The 25,991-nt window shown below is 35.9% G+C and overlaps 1 protein-coding gene across 1 annotated transcript in view; it reads right to left on the bottom strand.

Moving 5' to 3' along the window:
- The window catches only part of LOC114043852 (ATP-binding cassette sub-family A member 3-like), a 146,166-nt gene extending 123,315 nt beyond the window's left edge, over nt 1-22,851 (bottom strand). Inside the window, 5 exon segments of the mRNA XM_027863075.1 lie at nt 6,790-7,046; nt 16,328-16,487; nt 17,292-17,419; nt 21,187-21,448; nt 22,798-22,851. Of these exon segments, the coding sequence (XP_027718876.1) occupies nt 6,790-7,046; nt 16,328-16,487; nt 17,292-17,419; nt 21,187-21,448; nt 22,798-22,851 (861 nt within the window).
- Between the last annotated feature and the right edge of the window lie 3,140 nt (nt 22,852-25,991).

Here is a 25,991-nt window from a genome sequence, read left to right as displayed (position 1 = left end):
ACTATGTGCCAGGAATTATGCTAGGCACTAGAGGATACAATGACAAAGGTGAAATGATCCCTCACATTAACAAGCCCACATTCTACTAAGGGAGTCAACATATACAAGTATATAACACATACATATGTATGTATACATATATGTATATATATATATCCATGTATATATATATATATCCATATATATGCATATGTGTATGTGTATATACAAAGTATCTGCAAAATAATTACAAGCTAATTTGAAGGGGAAGGCATAACCAGCAGGACACCAAGACAAGAGATGGAAAGCCAAGTATACATTTACACGTACATGCTGTCTCCTCTAACAGAATGTGAGTTTATTGAGGGAAGAGAATGTTTTACTTTTGACTTTGTATCTTCAGCACCCAGCATAGTTCCTGGCACATAGCAGTGTGCTTAATAAATGTTCCATTGATTGGCACCATGTTTTCCAAGAATTATGTTTCAGCTAGGTTGGGTATAGCACATGGTGTTCTTGTCTTTAAAATTTCCCTTTCAACTTATAAAAGAAAAATTATTACAGCATAGTAGTACTTTCCAAATCTAAGATACTATTAATTTATATTATATGAGGCAAAACTACAGAGGGAAATTTAAGCAATATAAAAACAAAAGTTAGCAATAAAAACTTATTTAAAAAAAAGATTTGGAAGATAAGGCTAAAATGGCAAAGTGGTAGGAGGCAGTACAGTTTAGTACTCCTCCACAAAACTTCTCTAAACAAATATACAAAATGCACTAATATCATCTGTTTCTTACATCACCATAGTTATCCCAAAAATCTCTTCCCTCCCCTTTTTCAGAGAGCCATCTCATAACACAAATAGTATTTTAGAGAGGAATCCTCTCTGAATCCTAATGAGGAAATCCAGAAAAAAATTATAATGAGTCATCTGTTCAGGCCAGCTCAGCAAAGTGAGATATAAAGAGACATCTGAGAGGTCTGTAGATCCTGGGATAAAAGACAAAAGATCCTTAGATAAAGCCAAGAGTCAACTATCAGAGGAAGACTCCAACACACAAACAGAGCAAGAGGCCCACCCAAACTCATACTCCAGAAACATATCAAGGCACTGTGACAAGGACAGGTAAGAACTGGCATCTTTGTTACTCACTACTCAATTCTGGGTCATGGATCCAGGGCCAACTGAGGACCTATGCACAGAGGTGGCTTTTCTAATTAGGAGTCACTGGGTGGTATACTGGGAAGGAGGAAGTTCAGAAGCAAGCTGCAGCTGTGTGACTCGAAGTGAAGGAGCTGAATGGAGTCTCAGTTCCTGGATCTAACCCAGTTTTCATAAGAATAAGCATAGCAGGAAGCCCAGACCAAAGGAAAGACTACACTTCTACCACGCCAAACAAACAGATGGCTAACGAGAGCAGAGTCCAGCAGCAGTTTCTTTTTTTAAATAATATTTTATTTTTCCCCAATTACATATAAAGGCAATTTTGAACATTTTTTTTTTAATTTTGAGTGCCAAATTTTCTCCTTCCCTCCCTTACCTGTGTCTTTCTTGGGATGGTAAGCAATTTGATATAGGTTATATATATTCAATCATGCAAAGAATATTTCCATATTAGTCATGTTATGAAAGAAGACACAAATCCAAAGATCTTGGCACAAGACACACAAAACCTTGATCAAGCAACAAATTCCCTTAAAATTAGAATGGATCAAATAGAACCTAATGACTCCGTAAGGCTCCAAGAAATATTTTAAAAAGTCATAACACTAAAAATACTGAAGAAAATTTAAAGTTTCTCATAACAAAAACAAGTGGCATGGAAAACAGAGTGAAGAGAAAAGTTTAAGAATCACTGGAGTACCTGAACACTATGACTCAAAACCACCCCCCCAAACCCTCAAAAAATCCTAGACATCATATATCTAGTAATCATAAAAAAAAAAACTATCTAGACCTTTTAGGACCAGAGGGCCAAACAGAAAAAGAAAGAATTCACCAGTCACCTCCTGAAAGAAACCCCAAAATAAAAACTCCCAGCAACATTACAGACAAAATCCAGAGCTTCTGCATCAAATACTGCAAGCAGTAAGAAAGAAAAAAAATTAATGTACTGAGAAGCTACACTCAAGATCACACATGATTTAGCAACCAGAAAGACCAGAACAATATTGCAGAAGTCAAACAGCTAAGAATAACTTACCCAGAAAAACTAAGTATTTCTACAGCGGGAAAATGGTCCTTTTATGAAGTAGAGGGCTTCCAAATATTCTTAATGAAAAGACCAGGAGACAAAGGTGAAAGCAGAAATCTGGTAGAGGTAGCAGTGAAGAGGAGGGCAAGGAATATTATGGACAAAACCAGATGACACTGCCTACAAGTGAGGTTACATTACACCATCGTTGGGTATATGAAACAGTGGTAGGGGAACAAGGGAATGGAGAAAAACGTGACTAATAGCTATTCTTCAAAAGATAAGTAATCAAAGGATATGAACAAACAGTTCTCTAAAGAAGAATTGTAAAGTATTCACAGCCACATTAAAGAGTGCTCCACATCACTAATAATAAGAGGAATGCAAACTGAAATACCACTGAGGTTTCACCTTACATCACACAAATTGGCAAAAATTACAAAAAATTGCAATAGACAATGTTAGGGGTGGGGATTAGGGAATGACAAGCACACCAATCTATTGTTGGTAGACCTGTGAAATGGTACCACCATTTTGGAAAGCAGTTTTGATTATGCAAATAAAGTGACTAAAATGTCCACATCCGTTGAACCAGATACTCCATTATTGGCTTTATATCCCAAGGAGCCTTTTCAATAGGAAGAAAGACTACATATACACCAAAATATTTATAGCAGCACTTTTTGTGATAACAAATAATTGGAAATAAAGTAGATACCCATCAATTGGGGAATGGCTAAATAAATCATGGCACATGAATATAATGGAATATTACTGTGCTATAAAAAATGATGTGATGAATATAGAAGAGCATGGAAAGATCTTTACGAACTGATACAGAGTGAAGTAAGAAGTAAGAAAAGAATATACATTGTACTGCAACAATGTAAATGGGAAAAGTGACTACATGCAAAAAATCAAAAGTAAAAGTAACAAAATTATAAAGATCAAACAAGACTCAAATGAGGAGATATGAGAGGACACCTCCAACCCATGCCTGAATGGGGGTGGGAGGTTATACATCACACATGTTTGGGGGATTTTTCAATGCATAGCTCAGTTGTGCAGATTTTTTTTTCCTTTTTAAAATACTATTTGTGGCAGATGACATGATGATATACTTACAGAATCCTAGAAAATCAAGTAAAAAACTACTTGAAATAATAAACAACTTTAGCAAAGTTGCAGGCTATAAAATAAACTCACATAAATCACTGGCATTTCTATATATTACCAACAAAGATCAACAGCAACAGACAGAAAGAGAAATTCCATTTAAACTTACTGTAAGCATTATAAAATATTTAGGAGTCTACCTCCCGAAATAAACCCAGGAACTCTATGAACACAATTACAAAACACTTTTCACACAAATAAAGTCAGATCTAACTAATTGGAAAAACATCAGTTGCTCATGGATAGGCCAAGCCAATATAATAAATATGACAATTCTACCTAAGCTAATTTACTTATTCCATGCCGTGCCAATCAAACTACCAAAAAATTAGAGTAGAAAAAATAATAACAAGATTCATTTGGAAGAACAAAAGGTCCACAATATCAAGAGAACTAATGAAAAGAAATGCAGGGGAAGGCGGCCTAGCTATTCCAGATCTTAAATTGTATTATAAAGCAGCAATCATCAAAACTACTTGTTACTGGTTAAGAAATAGAGTGGTGGATCAGTGGAACAGGTTAAATATGCAAGACACAGTAGTCAAGGACTACAGTAATCTTTTATTTGATAAACCCAAAGACCCCAGCTTCTGGGATAAGAACCTACTCTTTGAAAAAAACTGCTGGGAAAACTGAAAAAGAGTATGGCAGAAACTAGGCACAGATCAAAATCTTACACCATATACCAAAATAAAGCCAAAATGGATTCATGATGTAGATATAAAGGCTGATACTGTAAGCAAATTGGGAGAGCAAGGAATAGTTTACCTATCAGATCTATGGTGAACAGAAGAATTCACGACCAAACAGGAGATAGAGAACATTACAAAAAGCAAAATGGATAACTTTGATTACATTAAATTGAAAAGTTTTTTCACAAACAAAGCCAATGCAACTAAGATTAGAAGGAAGGTAGAAAATTGGGAAAGAATTTTTACAACCAGTCTCTCTGATAAGGGCCTCATTTCTAAAATATATAGAGAATTAAGTCAAATCTATAAAAATACAAGTCATTCCCCAATTGAGAAATGGTCAAAGGATATGAACAGGTAGTTCTCAGATGAAGAAATTAAAGCCATCTATAGTCATATGAAAAAATGCTCTAAATCACTATTGATTAGACAAATGTAAATCAAAACAACTCTGATGTACCACATCACACCTGTCAGATTGGCCAACATGACAAAACAGGAAAATGATAAATGTTGGAGAAGATGTGGAAAAATTGAAACACTAATGCATTGTTGGTGGAGTTGTGAAATGATCCAACCATTTTGATGTATTTTTTTTTTTAGTGAGGCAATTGGGGTTAAGTGACTTGCCCCAGAGTCACACAACTAGGAAGTATTATGTGTCTGAGGTCGGATTTGAACTCAGGTCCTCCTGACTCCAGGGCTGGTGCTCTATCCACTGCGCCACCTAGCTGCCCCAGATCCAACCATTTTGGAGAGCAATTTGGAACTATGCCCAAAGGGCTATAAAAATGTGCATACCCTTTGACCCAGCAATGGCACTTCTAGGGCTATATCCCAAAGAGATCATACAAATGGGAAAAGGACCCACATGTACAAAAATATTCATAGCAGCTCTTTTTGTGGTGCCAAAGAATTGGAAATTGAGAGGATGCCCATCAATTGGGGAATGGCTGAGCAAGTTGTAGTATACGAATGTAATGGAATACCATTGTGCTATAAGAAATGATGAACAGGCTGACTTCAGAAAAACCTGGAAAGACCTGTATGGTCTGATGTTGAGTGAAGTGAGCAGGACCAAGAGAATGATGTACACAATAACAGCCACATTGTGCAATGACTAATATTGATAAACTTAACCCTTCCCAGCAATACAAGGATCTAGGACATCTCCAAAGGCCTTGTGATGGAAAATGCTATCCACATCCAAAGAAAGAACTGTGGAAGTTGAATTGCTATTTTTTTTCTCTTCTGTTGAGTTTTGTTTCCTCTTTCCGGTGGTTCCTCCTTTTGTTTCTAATTTTTACTTACAACATCACTAATGTGAAAATATGTTTAATAGGAATGTATATGTATAGCCTATATCAGATTGTGCGCCATCTTGGGGTGAGTGGTGGGGAGGAAGGGGGTGAAAAAATTTAAACTCAAAAGCATATGGAAGTGATTGTTGATAAGTCAAAATATATTAATAAAAATTTTTTAAAAAATAAAATACTATTTGTGTTATGGGATGGCTCTCTGAAAAAGGGGAGGAAAGATTCTTGGGATAACTATGGTGATGTAAGAAACAGATGATAGCAATAAAAACGTTTAAAATATGATATAAAACTACTATGCTGTCATAATGAAATTATGAAGATTTCAGAGAAATCTAGGAAGATCTGTGTGAACTGATGCAGTGCAAAGTGAAGACAATCAGCAGAACAATGTATGCAGTGACAACAATATGGTAAAAAAGCAAACAATTTTGAAACAACCGAGAACTGTTATTAGTATAATGACTAAGATTTTAGAAGACGAATGGTGAAACATGCTACCAGATGGAGAGGTGAAGAACTCAGAGTAAAGAATAAGACAATTTTTTTTGGATATGGCCAATGTGGAAATGTTTTGATTGACTATACATGTCTGTAACAGGTTTTGTTTTACTTTTGTTCTCAATTGTGAATTTTTCGGGCATGGGGGAGTTGGAAGGATGAAAAGGCAAGTTTTTGCTGAATGAAACACATGAAATATATTTTTAAAAATCTGTATTATCCTAACAACTCTGAGAGTGGTATTGTCCTGTCTTTTAGTCAGAATTACTAAGGCAAAGAATGTCTAAGTAACTTACACAAGCTCAGAATTACTTAGTAGCAGATCCAAGACAAGAACTCTAGTTTCCCTACTCCTAACTCAGTGCTGTTACACTAGTTGTTGTAAAATAAAAGTGCCCTTCCCTGAGCACAGAGCTTCATTTTTTGAAGTATAAATAGACTGTATCCAATTACTATAGAGAAACAAGGCAAAACAAATAACTTTTGAGAAAAAGATGATGAGCATTTACACCTAGAAAAATACTGAAAACTTTCCAGACACATTCCACCATTCTACTAGTCCTTTACATTTTGCTCTTTGGAAGCCTCTTATTATAAACATTCTAATTATAAATAAACTCTTCAAGTCCAAACTCCTTAGCTAGGCATTCATCTCCTGAGGCCGTGCTCGTGTCACCTCCTGCTTGAAAGGTTTCTCTATCATCACTTCCCATCCTGAAAGTCAATAGTGATCATCCCGTTAAGTGAATTCAAAGAACATCTCTGACATATTTATCATTTAAACTTTGAATTACATTCATGATGTATGCTGGAGGGGCAGGCTGACCTTGTGCTTATCATATTAATTTTTCATTAGGTTCCATCTCTCTGTGCCCCACAATTCCTCAAGCCTCTCAGATGGTTTCCATCTTAAGTAAGGTAGGTTACCTTCAGTTTTTTCTCCTCATGTACAATGATACGGATGATGTTTAGTACCGTGAAAGTAAAGGCCAGCACAAGAAGCAGAGACATTGTGAACTGTACAACACCAAGGAAAGGGTCCTTAATGAAAGCTGGGTAAGGAAACCTCTTCACAGTTAAGGTGATTTTGTCAAACAGCTCGCTGGAAGCTTCTGGAGCATGGTGCCTCATGATAGCTTTGTCCACAGCATGCTGCACTGTCAGGAATCCTTCTCTGATATATCCTAAATGAGAAAAAAAATGATGAGGATCATGACAGGCACAAAGCAGGTGGCCATTGAAATGGTTCAACAGCATCTACTCACAGAACAAGATAAATGACGTGAAGGAAACACTCACAGCTATCCCACTCTATGATGAACACATTTCCTTTCATTTTTGACCTGTTTTTCTAATGACCTTCTACCTTCTGGCACTCAGAAAACTGGCTCCACCATGACGACACACTGTTCTCTGATCATTCTTCCCAGTACTGAACAGACCTTCTTGCCTACTACTTAACACAGCGGTCCTGCGGGAGAGCCAGAATTCTCACAGATTCCTTCCCTGCGCTCCCATTGCTACTTACAGACTTCCTTTGCAGCCATCACTCAGCAACCTCTCCTACCTTGAGGTTCACACTTGACCATCTAAATTTACTGCCCAATCTAGATCCAGGTGGTTGTTACCTACCATTCCCCTGCAAAACTTCTTCTTTTCTCAGTGAGGTCAATACCTAGCTCACAGTATTTCAGTTCATCTCAGCAACATGCTAGTTGCTGTTCCTTCCAGTTTTTCAATTTACTCAATTTCCACAACAGTCTCTACAACACTTCAGCAGGTCAGTAAGTTAGTAACAAGTTTGTTAGATGCTTACTATGCACCAAGGCAAGTCTAAAAGTGTAGTTAGGTTTTGGCATACAAAGAAAGACAAACAGGGATGATCACAGTCTTAATCTTGTCAATATCCACAAATGAAATAATCCATGAAGAACTCTGAAATTCCAATATACAATCAAAATTTTCTAACATTCTATCTTTCCCTATATTTTATTCCTTCTCCACTTATTTTTCATCCTCAATGATCTCATCCCTCAGTACTTTACCGGTCTATCATTCCTGCTCTGATTATATTCTCCTCCCTGATTCTTTAACTATTTCAACACTATACTATCCTTTACTTCCCAATCCTATACTGGGACTAAGTATGTTAATTTATGATTAGCAACTATGTTTTGTTTTAAGCCTCCATTTTGTGACTGAGTAGTTGTTATGTAAATCATTTTTCTGTAATTAGATAACAACTTGAATAGCATAGATTGGCAATTAAAAAACGGATAAAAATTCACTAATGATGTTAGGAAACTAAAGTTCTGATTGACAGTTTCCTTTCATCATAGTTTAGGTAATCAATCATTTACCTATCATTTATAAATACCCTTAGCCAAAATCATAAAAACCCACTATGGCCCCAATTATCAATCTCTTTCTGGGTTGGAACTAGGACAGATTCCTGCATTACCTGCATTTGGAAATATAAGAATTCTCTGTTCATTCAAGAGCAGTACTGATTGACAGTGACTTGCTAGAATCCCATTTAGGAGAGAAAAATATATATGCCTCATTTGGGCAGGGGGTATCTTGTCATGAGCATCAGCACGAGACATGCTTACTTTAGGAATTAGGCTGCTGTGTAGATGTACAGCCTATATCAAATTGTATGCTGTCTTGGGGTAGGAGGAGGGGAGAGATGGAGAGAAAATTTGCAACTCAAGATCTTATGGAAGTGAATGTTGAAAACTAAAAATAAATAAGTAAAAAGTAATGAAGCTGGTGGTTTGTTCCTAGAGGGTCTGATGTTTATAACTGAATAGTCAATAAAATTTGATCATGAACAGATGAAATCTAAGTCTTATTAGTGTACCATCAGCCTTAACATATGTACGATGTGTACAAATCTCCCACTTATTTGTCCTATGGTTGGGCTCATGCTTTGCACCAAAACCTAATCCTGCATTATTGCTACCATCCACCTCCTCTGCCTCTACTCATCTGCTACTGAACAGAGCTGGAAAAAGTCAGGCAACTGTGCTGACCATAACAGTTTTCCTAAATCTTCTCTACTTTCTTCAAGTCACCCCACACACTACTCCCTCTCCCCAACCTCTCAGCTGAGGACCTAGTCTTATACTTTACCAATAAATTTGAAGTCATTTACTGTAAACCCTTTTCTCCTTATCATTTCATAACTCTGACATCATTCCTCTTTATTTCATACTTCATTCCAGTCCCTGATGAAAAGCTATAGCCATTCTCCTTGCCAACATCAATCTCTCTACATGTACCCTTCATCCCATCCCCTCTGTCTTGAACAATTACGACCACTATATATTTTCACCATCTCTAATCTTCAATGTCTCCTTATCTACTGGTCCCTTCCCTGTTGCATATAAATATGCTCAGGACTCCCTATCTTTTAAACAAAGCCTCATTAGACTCTATCATCTCCACTAGCTTTCATCCTAAGGGTCTCCATTTCTCAGCCCAAATTCTTGAAATTTCTCTCTATATGTATTGCCCCCACTTCTTTTCCTTTCACTTTCTTCTAAACCCTCAGCATTCTGATCTCATCATTCAACTGAAATTGCTCCTTCCAAAGTTAAGAATGATTTAATTGCCAAATGTGGTGACCTTTTCTCACTCCTCATTCTTCTAGACATTTCTGTATTGACACTGTTGATTACTTTCTCTTCCTGTATACTCTCTTCTCTGTTTTCATGACACTGTTTTTTCTTGGTTCTCTTCCTAACCATCCAATTACTCCACAGTCTCCTTTACTGTATCTTTATCCATGTCTTCTCTTGGAACTTCCTTCAGCACCTGTGGCTTTCCCATCCTAGAACATCCCTCCATTCTGGTCCCTTTCTCCCATTCCTGAGTTCCTTCCTAGGCCTCCATTTTGGGGAGGGCACCAGGTTAGTTATCCTTTATTTTTCTCTTGGCTCTGCTTTTAACTCACAGATTTTTTTTCCACCATGACTGCTAAGGGCACTTTTTCCCCTATATCCCTTCCCTCTCCATCTCTTCCCTTGTTAGGGTCTCTTTCATAGAATGTAAGCTTCTTGAAAGCAGGGACTATTTTTATTTTTTCTTGTGTTTGTTCTCCAGAGCTCAGCATAGTGCATGGTACATAGTAAGAGCTTAATAAATATCTGTTGCCTGTTTGTATGTCATTCTCACAAATCATGAGTGTTCCCTAAGGCTCTGGCTTGGGTCTTCTTCTCTCTTTAATCTATAAAATCTCACTTAGTGATCTAAAACTTCATGGATTCAATCATCAACACTATGCACATTACTAGAACTATATGGTTAGCTTTAGCCTTTCTCCCACGTTCTAGTCCCACATTGCCAACTGCCTACTGAACATTTAAAACTGGATGTCCTGCTTATTATTTGACAAAGACTGCTAGGGAAACTAGATGATATCATTTGCCTGATAGAAGTTATGTTTAAACCAATACCTGAGACCACACACCAAGATAAGCTCCAAATAGATACATAATCTAGGTATAAAAGATCACATCATTAACAAGTTAGAGGAGCAAGGAAGAAATTATCTTTCTGACATATCAATAGGGGAATAGTTAATGCCTAAACAAATGAGTTGTTTTTCTTCATAATACTGTTTCCATCCTGGTTCTATTCACTTCAATGTTTATTTATTCTATCATTTCTTAAAAAAACTAGGATAATTAAACTCTTTTGTTACATGTATTTCATTCATGATTTCTTGAAATACAGTTCAGGTAAACCAGGCTTTAATAAAACCCACTAGAATTCAAATGAAGCTACCAGACTAAGCCTTTAAACCCAAATCACTCTGGCTCTTACTGACTGGCCAACAATAGGTCCTAGCCCAAGCCTTGTTTGCTCATTGTTCGGGTTTTGATGCTTGTAAATAGCAATTGCTTCTGTTCTGGCCAGAAACTCTGAAGGTTTTCCCTGTCCTGGCTGATTCTTTTGAGAAGTCAAACTAGGCCATCTTTTGCCTCAATTCTTACCTAGCCTTCAATTACTGAATGGATGTTGCCTCAGAAAAACTGAGACCTAGGCTCCAAGTCAAGACATCATCTTTCTGATGTCATTGGTCCTCTTCGAGAATGAAGGATGAGCAACAACAATGTGCATCAATTCCCCATTTCCTCTGAAACCATTCATTTCACAATTTTTTACAACACAATAATATTTCACTGAAGTCATATACCACAATTTGTTTAGCCATTCCCCAATAAGAGAACTTCTCCTTTGGTTCTTTGATTGATTCATTGATTTAGCCTTTCAGAAACATAAATTTTCCCATTACAACTGCTTCAGTTGCATCACATAAGTTTTGGTACATAGTTTCACTATTGTCTTTTTCGGTGAGGCAATTGGGCTTAAGTGACTTGCCCAGGGTCACACACCTAGTACATGTCAAGTGTCTGAGGCTAGATTTGAACTCAGGTCCTCTTAACTCCAAGGCCAGAGCTCTATCCACTGCACCACCTAGCTGTTCCTACTACTGTCCTTTTCTTGATGAAATTTTCTACTGTTTGTATAATTTTGTTCTTTGACCCAATAGGTCTTTAAAATTATGTTATTTAATCTCAAATTATTCTTTCATTTTTTCTTTAAAGGCTCTTTGTTGAATATAGTTTTTTTGTTTGTTTTTTTGCTTTTTTTTTTTCTGATGAAGCAGTTGGGGTTAAGTGACTTGCCCAAGGTCACATAGCTAGTAAGTGTGAAGTGTCTGAGGCCAGATTTGAACTCAGGTCCTCCTGACTCCAAGGCTGGAGCTTTATCTACTGTGCCACCTAGCTGCGCCAGAATATAGTTTTTATTGCAACGTGGTCAGGAATTTTGTGTTTTGTATTTCTTCTTTTCTACATGTTTTGGTAAGGTATTTATTCCTTAATACATGGTCATTTTTGGTAAAGTGCCATGCTTATTTGGGATGCATATAATTCTATTCTATTTCTATTTAGTAATCACCAGGGATCTATCAACTCTAAGTTTTCTAAAGTTCTATTCAGATATTTAACTTCTTTTTATCTTTTTGTTAGATTTGCCCAGGTCTGAAAGGAACAATAAATAAATTGTATTAATAAATATTAATAAATAAATAAATAAATAAAATAAAACATTTTCCTTATAAAGTTATAAAAGTTCTCCTACTTTTATAACTTTATAAGGAAAATGTTTTATTATGCAGTTTGGAAAAGTTATTAATTATTATACTGCTTAAATCTAGCTTTATGTGACTAGAAACTGTCTAACTCAAAGTAGAGGTCAGACTGATCTCAGACCCAGCTCCTGGGGAAGCCAGATGGCTTCAAGGAATGCTTAAATCCTACCCAGATCTTGGTTTTTGGGGTCCACTCAATGCTTGTGTTCCCCAAAATTAAATATTTATGTTTTCTCAATCAACTTTAATTTGAATATCTATGTTTACTGATATCTACTTCAATGGACCTTACCTGTGAATTTCTCTCTGCAAAATTGCTTAATAGTGTTAGTGAGGTTTGTGAGGTTCACATGTGGGTATTTTTGTCTGGATCTAATACAACATACTAGATGAGAGGGAGCCATGCCCTTTCCAGTTTCCTTTCCTTTGCTCAATTACCAAATAAATTTCTTTCTAAAATTTTTCAAGTTCTGGAGTTTGTTCTTGTGAAAGATATTTTCTATTTATTTCTTTAATTCAACCAACTTTTCCTTTAAGTATTTAGTTGCTATGGTATTAGATTCATCTGTATTAAATACTGATTTATCATTTGTCTTCAAATAAAATGCAATTTGTCTGCTTATCCCCTTTTGCTTGTCAATATTTACTGCAATCTTATTTAAATTTTGATTGCACCTTTGAGTTCAGCCACAGCATAACAGATTTTGCTTTTAAATTCTATGTGAATCTTTGTATCTCAGGTATGTTTCTTATAAGCAATATATCTGTTTTCTAATCCATTCTGCTTTCTTTTCCTATATAATGTGTAAGTCCATCCCATTAGAATGCACAATTAAGATTATTTTGTATTTCCTTTGACCTTGTTCTCTTGTATGAAATTTCCCTCTCTCTGCTCTTACCTCCCTTTTAACAAATAAGGTGAAAGAAGGGGGAGTTTGCCTGACACATGTCACCTTATAAGTGAAACAGCTTATTTCCTCTTCTTCCAGATCTTCCCTTGCCCTGCCCTAACTCTTGATACTAGGGTTTTCCTCCTTTCTTTTTAATCTCTCCCTTCATGTTTCTTCCCTTAACATTTGGGATTGTTTTGCTTACGACTCTTCCCTTACTTTTCCTGCTCTCCATGTTAGCTCATTCTCCAACCCCTCCCTTGTCCTTGTCCCCTCTTATCTCTCTTATAAATTTAAGGTATTTCCATGTGCATGTAACTGTGCTCAATCTTCCTTTTATCTGATTTAGATGAAAGCAGAATTCATGGGATGCCCATTTTCCCCACTCCTTCCTTGGTGACTATACATTCTTTATCTTATATATCTACGATTGTCAATGATTTCCTTTCCTTTTTCCTCCTTTCTTCCCCAGTATAGTTCCCTGAACCCTTCATTTTTGTCTTCTAAGAACATTAAAACAGAACAAAGCCACCCATAGACCCTCTTTCATTTTAACCTTTTCCTATGAGCCTTAAATATATTAGGGTTCTGATAAAATGCTTGTTTCTTATCCCCTTACTGACATGGAAACAAATCATCCCCACACAATCCCTTTCAATTACATAGATATGTATACCTTTCTAAATTTCTCTTAGTGGTTGTGTTTCCCTTTAAAAATTACTCAGTCTGACCTTTTAACCAGGAATGCTTAGAAATTCTCTATTCCATTAAAGGTTTGTCTGGTTTTTTTTCACAGTAGGATTATACTTTTTTTTTTAGTAGGTTGTAAGCCATTATGTCTTATATTCTGGGATACCAAGGCTCTGGGACCTCCCTTGCTGCTACTAGGTTCTACCTGGTGTCCTCTTAATTACTGGGCTCAGAGGTTACTCCCATGCTAAGTTCCTATCTGAGGCTTCAGAAACACTAAGGGCTGGATTTCGCCTAGGGCTTTTCTCTACAGCTGCCCCACTGGATCAGGCTAGCATGCCTGGAGTCTATTCTGGCTAGCTGGACTCTTGCAGTCACTGGCTTTGGACTGTAGAGAAGGCTCAGGCTGGACTAAGCTCAAGAAGTACTGGATTAGCCAGAAGCCTCCAAGGGCTGCCTAAACTCCCTACCCAAGCTTGTCTATCCCAGTGTCTCCATAGTCCTAGGTTAGATAGGGAAGTCCAGAGGTGATCCTTTCTATTTCCTTCCAAATTAAATGGTATAATGGTACATTTCTTAGCCCTAATAGAGTGCATGCTGGAGTGTCCTGTGTCCTGACATGCCTCTAACAATCTCTGCTGTTTTTCAAACAATACAAAATAGTTTTGATGATTATTGGTTTAAATGATTTGATGCCTGGAAGTGCTATTTCAATACAATTCAATAAATATTTATTAAACATCTTCTATGTGCCAGGCACTGTGCTAAGTGCAAAGGATACAAAAAGAGACAAAAGACAGTTCTTGCCCTCATGGAGCTTACACTCTAATGGGGGGATACAACATGCAAACAAAATAGATACAAAGCAAGCTAAATACAGGATAAGTAGTAAATAATTAACAGATGGAAGGCACTGGCATTAAGAAGCATTGGGGAAGGCTTCCTATAGGAGATGGGATTTTTGTTGGGACTTAATGGAACCTAGAGAAGTCACTAGTCAGAGCGGAGAAGCAAAAGCACTCAAAGCTTGAGAGACAGCCAGAGGGAATGCCTGGAGCTGAGAGATGGAGTGTCTTGTTCATGGAACGGCCAGGAGTCCAGTGTTACTGGATTGAAAAATACACATTGGGAAGGAAGACACTGGAAAGATTGGAGGCGGATAGGCTATGAAGGGCTTTGAATGCTAAACAAAAAAATTTTGTATTTGCTCCTGGAGACTATAGGAGTTTACTAAGTGTGCGGGGGGAGGGGGGTGGGGGTGGGGAGGAGACATGATAAGATTTGCATTTTAGGAAAATCACTTTAGTGACTAAATATCAGTAAGCCTCTACTTAGGCCTGTATTTTTCACATGGGTTCCCTGTATTATTATTTTTATTGTGTTAAACTCTATAAAAAATGTGTTTTAGTATTTGTTTTCTATATTTACTTAAAATTTCTATATTTACTTAAAATTTACTTTGTTCTGTTTTAATGTTCTTAGAAGACAAAAATGAAGGGTTCAGGGAACTATACTGGGGAAGAAAGGAGGAAAAAGGAAAGGTGTCCTAGCACATGGTCTGTTTTTGGAAAGGTACCATGTAGCATGAAGATATAATTATATTCTTTAATGTTTCCATTCAGAAGCTGATGTCTTTCAAATCTAACTTCTGTACAATTTGTTCAGTTCTCTATTTTCCTTTCTACTTATCTTTCTGTTAGATTTATCTAGCTCTGAAAGGCGCATTAATGTCCCCTACAATAACTGTTACTCTCTTTCTGCAATTCAGTTAACTTATACTTTGTGAATTTGGATACAATGTCATTAGGTTCATACATACTTAATAATGATATTGTTTCATCATCAATGGTATCTTTAAACATAATTTAGATTCCCTGATTATCTCTTTTGAGTGTGCCTTTATTTAATTCTATTGAGACAGCAGAAACTTAACCCTATTATTTCCCTTAGGAACAAAGGTTCAGTATTTGCAAATTCAGTGTTCAGTGACTTTATAGAACATAACTACCTTAAATAATAAGAATCAATTCTCTCTCTCTAAATATATATACATACACACATTATATATACACACACATACATATACATATACACACATGTGTACACACAGAAAACATAAAAATTATAGTCTCTAACATAAGCAGAATGGCATTACCATGACAACATATCTCACTTCCTACTTGTAGTAAGAAAAGAGCAGGCTGGATGGTGTTAGCATATGTTGCAATTCTATTAACAATAATATTAATAATAGATAACATTTATGTGGCACCTATTATGTTCCAGGCACTGTATTAAGCACCTTACAAATATTATCTTATTTGATCCTCACAACAACCCTGGAAAGTAGGTGCCATTACAAGCCCCATTTTATAGATGAGGAAACTGAAATAGGCTGAGGTTAAGTGATCTACTCAGAACCATACAACAGTGTCTGAGGCCCAATTAGAACTCACCTCTTCCTGACTCCAGGCCCAGTGCTCTATATCCTGCATCACTTAGCTGCCCCATCACTTATATTAAAATAAAATCAAATCATTGTATGATTTTTCTATTTTCTAAAGAAAAAATACATCAATAATATATTTCTAAGTGTGATTCCCTCATTGCCCCCTGAAATGATAAAAAAGAAGTTTAAAAAAATGGAACTTCCACTCAAATAAGATTGGTCAGTAAGCAGATATACTACTATTCAAACAAGCAAGCATAAGGTCCTCCTTACCAGGATCTCCTCCATCAGGAGATAAGGGTTCCCTGGGTCCTGGGGCTGGAAAGAGTGGAAAAAGTGTGCTAGTGTGCCAGCCTGTTGTTGGTCTTCTAAAAAGAAACCTCCTGACCCCTGGGTTCCGGGGAGAGTCATTAAAGCACAGAGAGTACTTAACCTAGGAAGAGAAAATAGAAAAGTATCTATGAGATGCTGAAACTCAGGAAAACGAATTAGAAAGAACACAAACTTAAAATTTGTATGAGAAACTAGTTTTGATCATGCTCAAGGGGAAAGGTTGACTATAGGAAATCTAAGTGAATCAATGAAGACTATCCATGTCACAGAATAATAGTAACCATATCCTGACACAAACAAAAAAAAAATTCACTTATATCCACCTAAGTGGTCGAGGTATCAGTTACCTAGGTTACTTCCCTCCTTCCAGCATTCCATATTGTTTCTCAGAAGCACTTCACATTTGAGGCCCCCATAGACAGAAAACTACTCCAAACAATATGAGTGATTCCCAGACACCCACCCTAGAATAGGAACCATGCCAGAAGTAGTTATCTACACACAAAAATGTCCTTATCCCTTCTCCATTAAAAATACTGGACCTGAAATGTTGAGAGATGACAACTAATTCTAGACTAAAGATTACTTAGTTTCACTAGTCAAGCAATTGAACACAGGTGATTCTGGATAGACATGGATACCAACATCCATTTTCACAACACAATAGAGCTAGAAAGTAGCTTGAGAGATTCTCTACTCTATACTGTGAGTCTAGCATTTAAATGGCTGGGTAGTCCAGAGGGACAGTGTGAAATATTTATGTAAATCTTTGAGAATTAGATACTTAGTCAATGTATAGTCTGAAGTAAGTAAAAGCAGTGGCAAACTAGATGATTTGGGGAGCCCTTCCAAATGCTAGCACCAATTAATACAATGACTAGGGCTTTAGGTATGACTTTCTCACCTTAAGTGGCAAGGGGTCATCACTTTTGAGGAAAATGTGGTCAAAAGAAATGGCAGCCAGCACAAGTGAAAAGTGATCATCATATCTAATGTAGTTCTTAAAATCATTCTCTGAGAGAAAGCCTCGAACTGTGGAGAAAGAAAATTCAAGTAGTGATCTGCCTGCTTAACCAGAGCAATGTCTCCCTTCTAATTCAAGAGGTGTGGGAGTTTTAACCTGTTTCACAGCCAAGGAAGATGAAACTTCATGGGCTTACAGACTTTATACAACTTTTCCTTCAAAGCCAAGACAACATTTCATTCAGAAAAAAGGCGGAGCATAGTAGTGACTGGCCAAACTGAGTTTGGTCAGATGATAAGAAGTGAAAACACACCGGCAAAAATTAATTCACTTCAAGTTTTCTTCCTAAAAGCTTTCCAGTGTGTCCTTAATAATGTTCAAGAAGTCCCATCTTGGAAAATTTCTCTGTAAAAACTGTCCAGAGGGAATTCTGTTTTTGTGATAGAAATAAATGTTCCCTAGGAATAAAGTTCATCAATTCCAATCTCATATCTAATCTAATAATACTCTCAAAACTATGAGGAAAAATTCTAGCATCCAATAAAAAGAAGTGAATGAAATGAAACAAATTGACTTTTCCTATGTTGAGGAAGTGAAATAAACTTTTTCTTAATCCAAAATTTATTCTTTTGGGAGACTAACACGACATATTTACGAAGGACGCTTCAAACAGAAAGTTTCCTGCATTTGTTCCTAGTTAATTCTATTACCAACATTCTTTAATTTATGACCTTAAGACCACAGCTTTAAGCTACTTTGCACCTCAGTGGTTTAGTATGTAAAATCCACTTTATTATATAGTACATAGTATTATACGGTATGTAGTATTAAATGGTATAACAAATCTTGTGTGCAAACTATATATGTATCTATCTATCTGTCTATATATGTGTATCTGTTATCTATTAACTTTAGAATTCAACTTGTGGTGCCTTAATATATTTGCCTATCCAATTATAATCTCATGCCAATCAAAGAAATTTCTCCTAGCCTTCAGCCCTTGAGGAAATCAAGGTCCTTTATGTGAATGGACAAGGGCAGTCCCTTCAAATTCAAGCTGAAATTGTTCTTCTGAGCAGTCACCTGACATTCTTAGGTTGCTTGCCTCTCAATATGTGGGTTCTAGAAACAGGATCTTCTGAACCTCTATGTAATCCCAGTCCTATCCATTACCCAGTTTACCCTACTACTTTTCTTTTTTATCCTACTATTAATTCAGTTCTCCCTTCTGAATTGCAAGGGAGATTTATTTTTACAATCATTTAGTATGTCTTTCTCCTCCTCCTCCTCCTCTGAACTGAACAAGTGAATAAAACCCTCATAACAAACATGCCCAGTCCAGCAAAACAATTCTTACATTGGTCATGCCCAAACATACATTTCTCATTCTGCATCTTATTCCATCACCTCTCTGGAGGGAGTGAGGAAGCATATTTCATCTTCAGTCTTCTGGACTTGTGGTTTAGCATCGCATTGATCAGAGTTCTCAAGTATCTCAGCTGTTTTTCACTATTAGGTTGTAATTGTATGAACTGTTTCCCTAGTTCTCATTCATAGAGGTCTTCCTAGTTTCTTCTGAAACTACTGACTTTATAATTTCTTATGGCACAATACATCTATATATCACAATTTGTTCAGCCATTCACCAACAGGATAGTACCCCCTTAGTTTCCAGTTTGGGGTTACCATGAAAAGAGCTACTATAATATATATAAATATGTATATATATGTATGTATATATATATGTGTATATATATGTGTGTGTGTGTGTGTGTGTGTGTGTGTATATATGTTCTTTTCTTGTTTCTTTGATGTCTTTAGGGATAGGCCAAGAAGTGGTAATATTGGCTCAAAGGATATGCACAGTTTAGTAACTCTGAGATGACTATTCAGCTGTTTTCAGTGGTATCTGACTTTCATGACTCCATTTGGGGTTTTCTTTGCAAAGATACTGGAATGGTTTGCCATTTCCTTCTCCAGCTGATTTTACATATGAGGAAATTGAGGTAAACAGGGTTAAGTGACTTGCCCAAGTCCACACCACTAGTGAGTATCTGAGGCCAGATTTGAAGAAGATTCTTGACTCCAGGCCCAGCACTTTATCCACAGCACCACCTAGCTGAAACATAGTTCCAAACTACTTTTCAGAATGGTTGAATCAATTCACAGCTCTACCAACTGTGCATTAGTGTGCCCATTTTCTTGCAGCCTCTCTGACAATTGTCATTTTCTTCTTCTGTCATCTTTGCCAATCTGATGAGTGAGAGGTAGAACTTTAGAACTGTTTTAAGTTTTATTTCTCTAATTATTAGTGATTTGAATAATTTTTTCACACGGTTGTTGATAGTTTTGATTTATTCCTTTGAAAACTGCCTGTTTGTATGTTTTGATCATTTATCTATTAGGAATGCTTTTAATCTTAAATATTTTTTATCTGCTTCTTATACACATCTTGAATATGAGCCTTTATCAGAGAAACTCACTGCAAAGTTTCCCACTTACTTGTAGATTTTTTTTTGAAGCCTTCTAGGTCAAGTTACCCTAACTTCTTCCCTACAGTTATGAATTGTTTGATTTTTCTTGGCCTTCAGATATCCCACTATCAGAAACTTCTCTGCCCTACTGATATGATATCAGTCAACTTTTGCCTCATAGAATTAACTTTTCCCAAAACCATGTCTTCAATTAACATTGTTTAACAATTTTGTCTATACTGTAGGACACACACAAATGAGTAAAGGGGTTGTTTAGCACAAAGAAAATCTTGCACTAGCAAAGTTTTTATATAATACTTCATTAATATCAATGAATGAATTAATCAAGAAGGCAATTACAACTTAGATTCAATGGAAAGAACTCTGTTTTGGGAGTCTGAGGTACTGGGTTCAAATTCCAACTTCTAATACTTAGTACCTGTGTGACTTTGAACAAGTCCCTGAACCTCAATCTGTAAAAATTAAAGGTTCATACCAGATAGCCTCTGAGGTCCTATGCTCTCTGTATATGATCTTATAAGATAAGGTTTTAATGTCAATAACTTAAACAGCAATGCAAAAAGCTATCTTCAACAAACACACAGGCATATTAAAATTTGCTATAAGAAAATCAAAGTGGAGCCATCTGTTTGTAACGCTCTCCCAACCTGAATAAGTTGCAATAGATAATTTACAGGCTCTTGGTCTCATAAAGTGAGGAATAAATAGAACAAGGACAAACAAATGCCTAAATATGTTAACAGTTTTTTAACATGGTGAAAGAAGGTGAGTGTATCCTTAGAAAAAAACTTTTAATGTAAGAGAACAAACAAGGAAAAAGTATTGGCAAATTAAGGTGGTGTAAAATCAAAAGACATTAATAAAACTAAGAAATAAAACCAAACAAAAGCAGGGGAAAGGCCTTTTCCATCTCCTCACTTAGCCTTGCCTCCTGGAGGCCCAAGAAACATCAAAGACAACCAGGCTATTTCCTCAGGGTAAAGGAACTCTTTCAAGCTTCCTTCTCTGCTTCCTGACTCAGTAAATGGGCCCTATTTACATATCTTACCAAGGATCCTCATCAACTAAGTTTCAACTCCAAACTGTATAGAGATACCCTTCCATACTATCCTCATTGAACTTGCTATACATTCTGATATAAGCCGGGCTAAGAAATTCTTTGATCTGAATTTCAAACCCATGTACTATTCAGTTCACAAAGATACACTTATAACAAGCAGGGAATCTATTCTTAGAGTCTTTGATTATGAGGTTCATATGTAAGTCAAAATACTTAATAATATGATAATTTAATAAAACTATATTACATGAAGCCACTATCATGCCCTCCAGTTTCTAACCTTTGAAATTGATCTTTAAGGTTTTTTTCACCTCCTCAGTGATATTCTTCACAACATTACTGGTGGAAGGAATATAAATCAGCTCCCACGGACCATCCACAGGAGGACTTTGGAAAAACAAGGGTAGTTCATCAATGGATTGCCCATCATAATGGGTAGGATTAATTTTTTCTGACTTAATAATTAGGCGAAGCCAAATTAAAATTCCCATAAACAGCAACGGTAGGAAGGTTTCCATGATTGTTGCTATGATGTTCCGTTTCTAAAAAAGAAATGAAACTTCTGTGTTAATCCAAGAAACAAGACACATACAAGATATATAATAAGCATTTTCCCTTGAGAAATCCTCTTTTCCCTTAAACCTCCTTAATGCAAGTATTTCCCAAGAAATGTCCCCTAGTCTTCCTCCTCTTTACATTTTCTGTTTTGGCAATCTCATTCACTCCTATGGATTCAACTATCACCTCTATGTGAGTGATTGCCAAATCTTTATCTCCCTGTTTGACTTATTGTTATGAATTTCCAACTGCCTGGATGACCTTACCACCCAGTTAACATTACAACAATGTATACTCAAAATATCATCTTCCTAGCATCATCTATAGTATACCAACACTAGCTACTCCACTTTTTTTCTTATTTCTACTAATGGCAATACAATTTTTTTTTTCAGGAGTCCAAGTTTAAAACTCACAGTTGTCTTTGCCTTCTCCCTTACATTCATGTGAACTAGTGCAAAGAGGACTTTACACTTGGAATCTGAAAGGCTCAGGTTTCACTTCCAGCTATACCCCTTTTCCTAACTGTGCGACCTTGGGAAAGTCATTTAACTTCTTTCAGATTTAGTTTCATCTATAAAATGAAGATCATACCATTTATCCCTCACAGAGTTGTGGGGATTAAGATATGCATAAATTGTAAAGTACTATACAAAGTTATTATCATAATACCAAGCTACCAAGTCCTGTAGGATCTTTTCCCCAAAGCTTTCACATATATTCCTTCTTTGTTGCCTCGTCTATTATCCCTTATCTCTATCTGTCATGACCTTATTCATCATTCAAGGTCCAGTTTGAGTATCATCCAGGTTTCTCAGATTTTCCTTTTCTTTTTTTGTTTTTAGGAGGGCAATTGGGGTTAAGTGACTTGCCCAGAGACACATAGCTAGTGAGGGTTATGTGTCTGAGGTCCAGATTTGAATTCAGTTCCTTCTGACTCCAGGGCTGGTACTCTATCCACTGCGCCACTGAGCTGCCCCCAGATTTTCCTTTTCTAAGCCACAAATGATCTCTCCCTGCCCTAAACTTACATGGCATTTTATACTTCTTCTATAATACTATCTCATACTCTAGTTATCTTTATGTGTGTTTTATCTGTCTGACTAGATCATAAACTCCTTGAAGGCAGGGAATGTCAGTGTCTTACTCGTTTTTGTAACTCCTGAAGCATTTAGCACTGTGTTTTCATCACAGAAAGATCACGGTAAATGTTGACTAGATATGTCAGTGAATAAGAACTCCTCTCCATGCCTTGACCCATAATACCCAGAGTTCCCTTACCTACTTTCCCCTTTGGGTCATCCCCCATGATTCCATAGATATTTATACCTACCTTTAAGATATAATTCTTCCATAGAAGAAGTCTAAACTGCTTGAACATCATCATTTGTCTATTCAGAGACAAAGCTCACCACTAGTTAGGGGCCAGAGAAAATATTAAGAATAACAAAATGTTTAATAGACAATTTGGACAAGAAAGGAGAGGGAAAGGAATAAAACATAATGAGTTTTGTTATAAAACTCTCTTTCTCCAAGATTGCTTACTGCTCTTGTGCTCTTTCTCACTTCCTCAAAGTAAATGAAAGACTAAAACTAATTTTGAAACATGAAAATAGGTATTTATTTTTTCTTTTATACCCAAGGAAAAATAATCATTCTATATGTATCTTTCCTGGAATAGAACCTGTAAGAAGGGACATTCTCTCTCCTGTAGAAGTACTATCAGGCAGGGTATGATTTAGTATATGTTTCCTAAAATTGTGGAATTTAGAAGTTTACCAGCAGCTCCATTCCACTTTGGCCCCAAAACAAGCCCAGACCTAAGAATGAGTAGCAGAGGGAAATGGAGCTACAATATTGGGGAAAATCCACATTTGACAGAGGCTTTTTGCTCTCTTCTTTTTATTGTTGTTGTTGGTTTTGTTGTTGTTGTTTTTTTGGGGGGGGTTGGGCAATGGGGGTTAAGTGACTTGCCCAAGGTCACACAGCTAGTAAGTGTTATGTGTCTGAGGCCGGATTTGAACTCAGGTCCTCCTGAAATCAGGGCTGGTGCTCTATCCACTGCACCCCATAGCTGTCCCTGCTCTCTTCTTTTTAAAGATATGTTTTAGAGATGTCAAATGATCAAAGTAATCCCCTTTCCACATAAGGAAACCTAAATTCTCCTAGTCAAGAACATAATTCTCATCATGCTTAAAGTAAACTTTCTATGACTATCCTTAAAAAGAAGATTGCTATTTTAGTTTCCAGCTTCAAAGTCCAATGAAAATTTTTTAGGAAGTAAATTAACCTACGTAGATTAGTAAGTAAAAATGACAAATAAAATGAGACCCTAGAACAATTATCTTGATAAAATAAATAATATTAAGGCTGGGAGAAACAAGCAAAACATATAGAGAAATTATAGAAGGCATATCATATACCTGATTCATCATCTCACATACTAGTTGCTATAATTTTTCTATTGAATGTATTCTGAATATTATTATTTTATTAAACAATTTAATTTAATGTTTAAAAATATACAGGCAAGCTCCACTTTTCTGTTGAAATATGTTTCTGGAAGCTATGTCATAAAGAGGAATATGACAAATAGACTATACCTGGGGGTTTTGCTCTTGACCAAGGGCAAGGAATCAAATAAAATTTACAATTGACTATGTCATAGATATTATAATGATGAAATTTTATCATTTTAAATAGTAAAATAGTAAAATTATAGTCTGAACTCTAAAAACTGGGCACAAATATAATGTACACTTAATGATATGCAAAGGTATGTAAGTATGGCATATAAACAATGCAACTCTATAGTATCACATGTTTAACCTAACTATAATATTCTATTTGTCAAAAATGAACATAAAATTAATACTAATTTTGCCTGCTTTATAAATTATAAGGGATTTCTAAAGATGACTGAAATGGCCCAGATCTCTTTTTTAAAAATATCTGGTCAAATCTGAATATGAACTTCTAATTTTTCCTCAAAAAGTTTCCTTGCAGCAAGCTGAGTCATTCAAGATAATTTCAGTGAACTTTTGACATGAGATGGTATTCTCCTGTCAGTAACCCTTCAAACAAACAAAAACCGTGGCAAAAAATAAAAGCTGTCTCTATTGGAACAATGGTATTTCTTCTCAGCAATGGAGCATGTGGGAATAAAAACTGGACCTGGGCTTTCATTTATACAGGCAACTCCCAGATGAAGAAATTCCCTCTACCAATGCAACTGCACCTTCTCTGCAGCTTCTATTCTTAGAGAGTTGCCTAGAGAAGAGGTGTCAGACTTGGGATGAACCCGACAGATTATTTTTGTCACAATTACCTTGGGAAATGTTTAATGAGATAAATAAAAATACAATACAACATAGATAATTTAATAAGTCAATATGTGGCCCCCAAAGACTCATTTCTGTTTGAGGTTGATATCACTAGCCTTAGGGTATTGAGAAGCGGGTTGCTTGGGTTAAATAGACAGTAAGTATAAGAAGTAAAAATTGAACCCAGGTCTTCCTGATTTAAAGGATGGCTCTCTATCAGCATGTGCCTTTAGAAAAATTCAAATAAATAAAAGAGGGGATTTCTTGCAATTTTAAAGGATTTATAGAATGTTTCAGTTCAACTTAATTACATCTTAGGAGAATTTCCATAGAAATAATCTCTGCTGTTTTCCATTTTATTCCTGGAAGCCAATGGGAAAGAAAGATTTAATAAATCAATATTGAATTTCCTGAAAATTATTTCATATTATGTAAAGACCTGCATTTTTATCATAATACTTATACAACACTATTATGCTTAAATCTATTTCAAAATAACACTAAGAAATAAAATTATAACAAAGAAATTAAATCTCTCTGACCAATACAGACTGCTCTTCAACCACACTGGGTATGATACCTTGTACATCAATAGTTTGTCTTCTTCCTGTTAAAATAGAAAAAAAAAAGTATATTTGTTCACAAATAGGTACAGGAAGAGCAGAGGTTTTTTGTTGTTTTTTTTTTTTTTTTTACAAACTTTATCATATGATTTTGACTATCTTCTATCTAAGGATGAATCAATGTGAGGATGCATTTCAAAATTCTCTTCCAACAAAGATTACCAACACACCAGTGGATTCAACTATAAGTATATGTTTACTTTTACATGGTTTTTACAAATTTAAATTGTTGTGTCACAAGTTTAAATTTTAAAACATAATCTGTGTGATGTTTATCTTATACACATACATAACATGAAAAAAACTAATTAGGTATGAAGGTCAGTTGATATTCTTACTTCCTACCCACATTATTTTATTATGAAAAATTAAACACAAAATTTCCAGCCTGAGATAAAAGTATAAAATTGAAAAGGCATTAATATTTTGTAGAGCAATATAATTATGGATTAACTATCAAATACCTTTCTCCCTCAGAGGAAAATTGGCACACAGCTTTAGTACATAGAATTCAACATACAATCACATCACTTCTAACCCAAAACATAGTCAGTGTTTTCCAAATACTACTTTTAAATACT

The sequence above is a fragment of the Vombatus ursinus genome, unplaced genomic scaffold (genome assembly GCF_900497805.2).
Source record: "Vombatus ursinus unplaced genomic scaffold, bare-nosed wombat genome assembly UNPS02014770.1, whole genome shotgun sequence".
NCBI lineage: Eukaryota > Metazoa > Chordata > Mammalia > Diprotodontia > Vombatidae > Vombatus > Vombatus ursinus.
The sequence above is the reverse complement of the archived record's forward strand: the minus strand, read 5'-3'. Positions and strand labels throughout refer to the sequence as shown.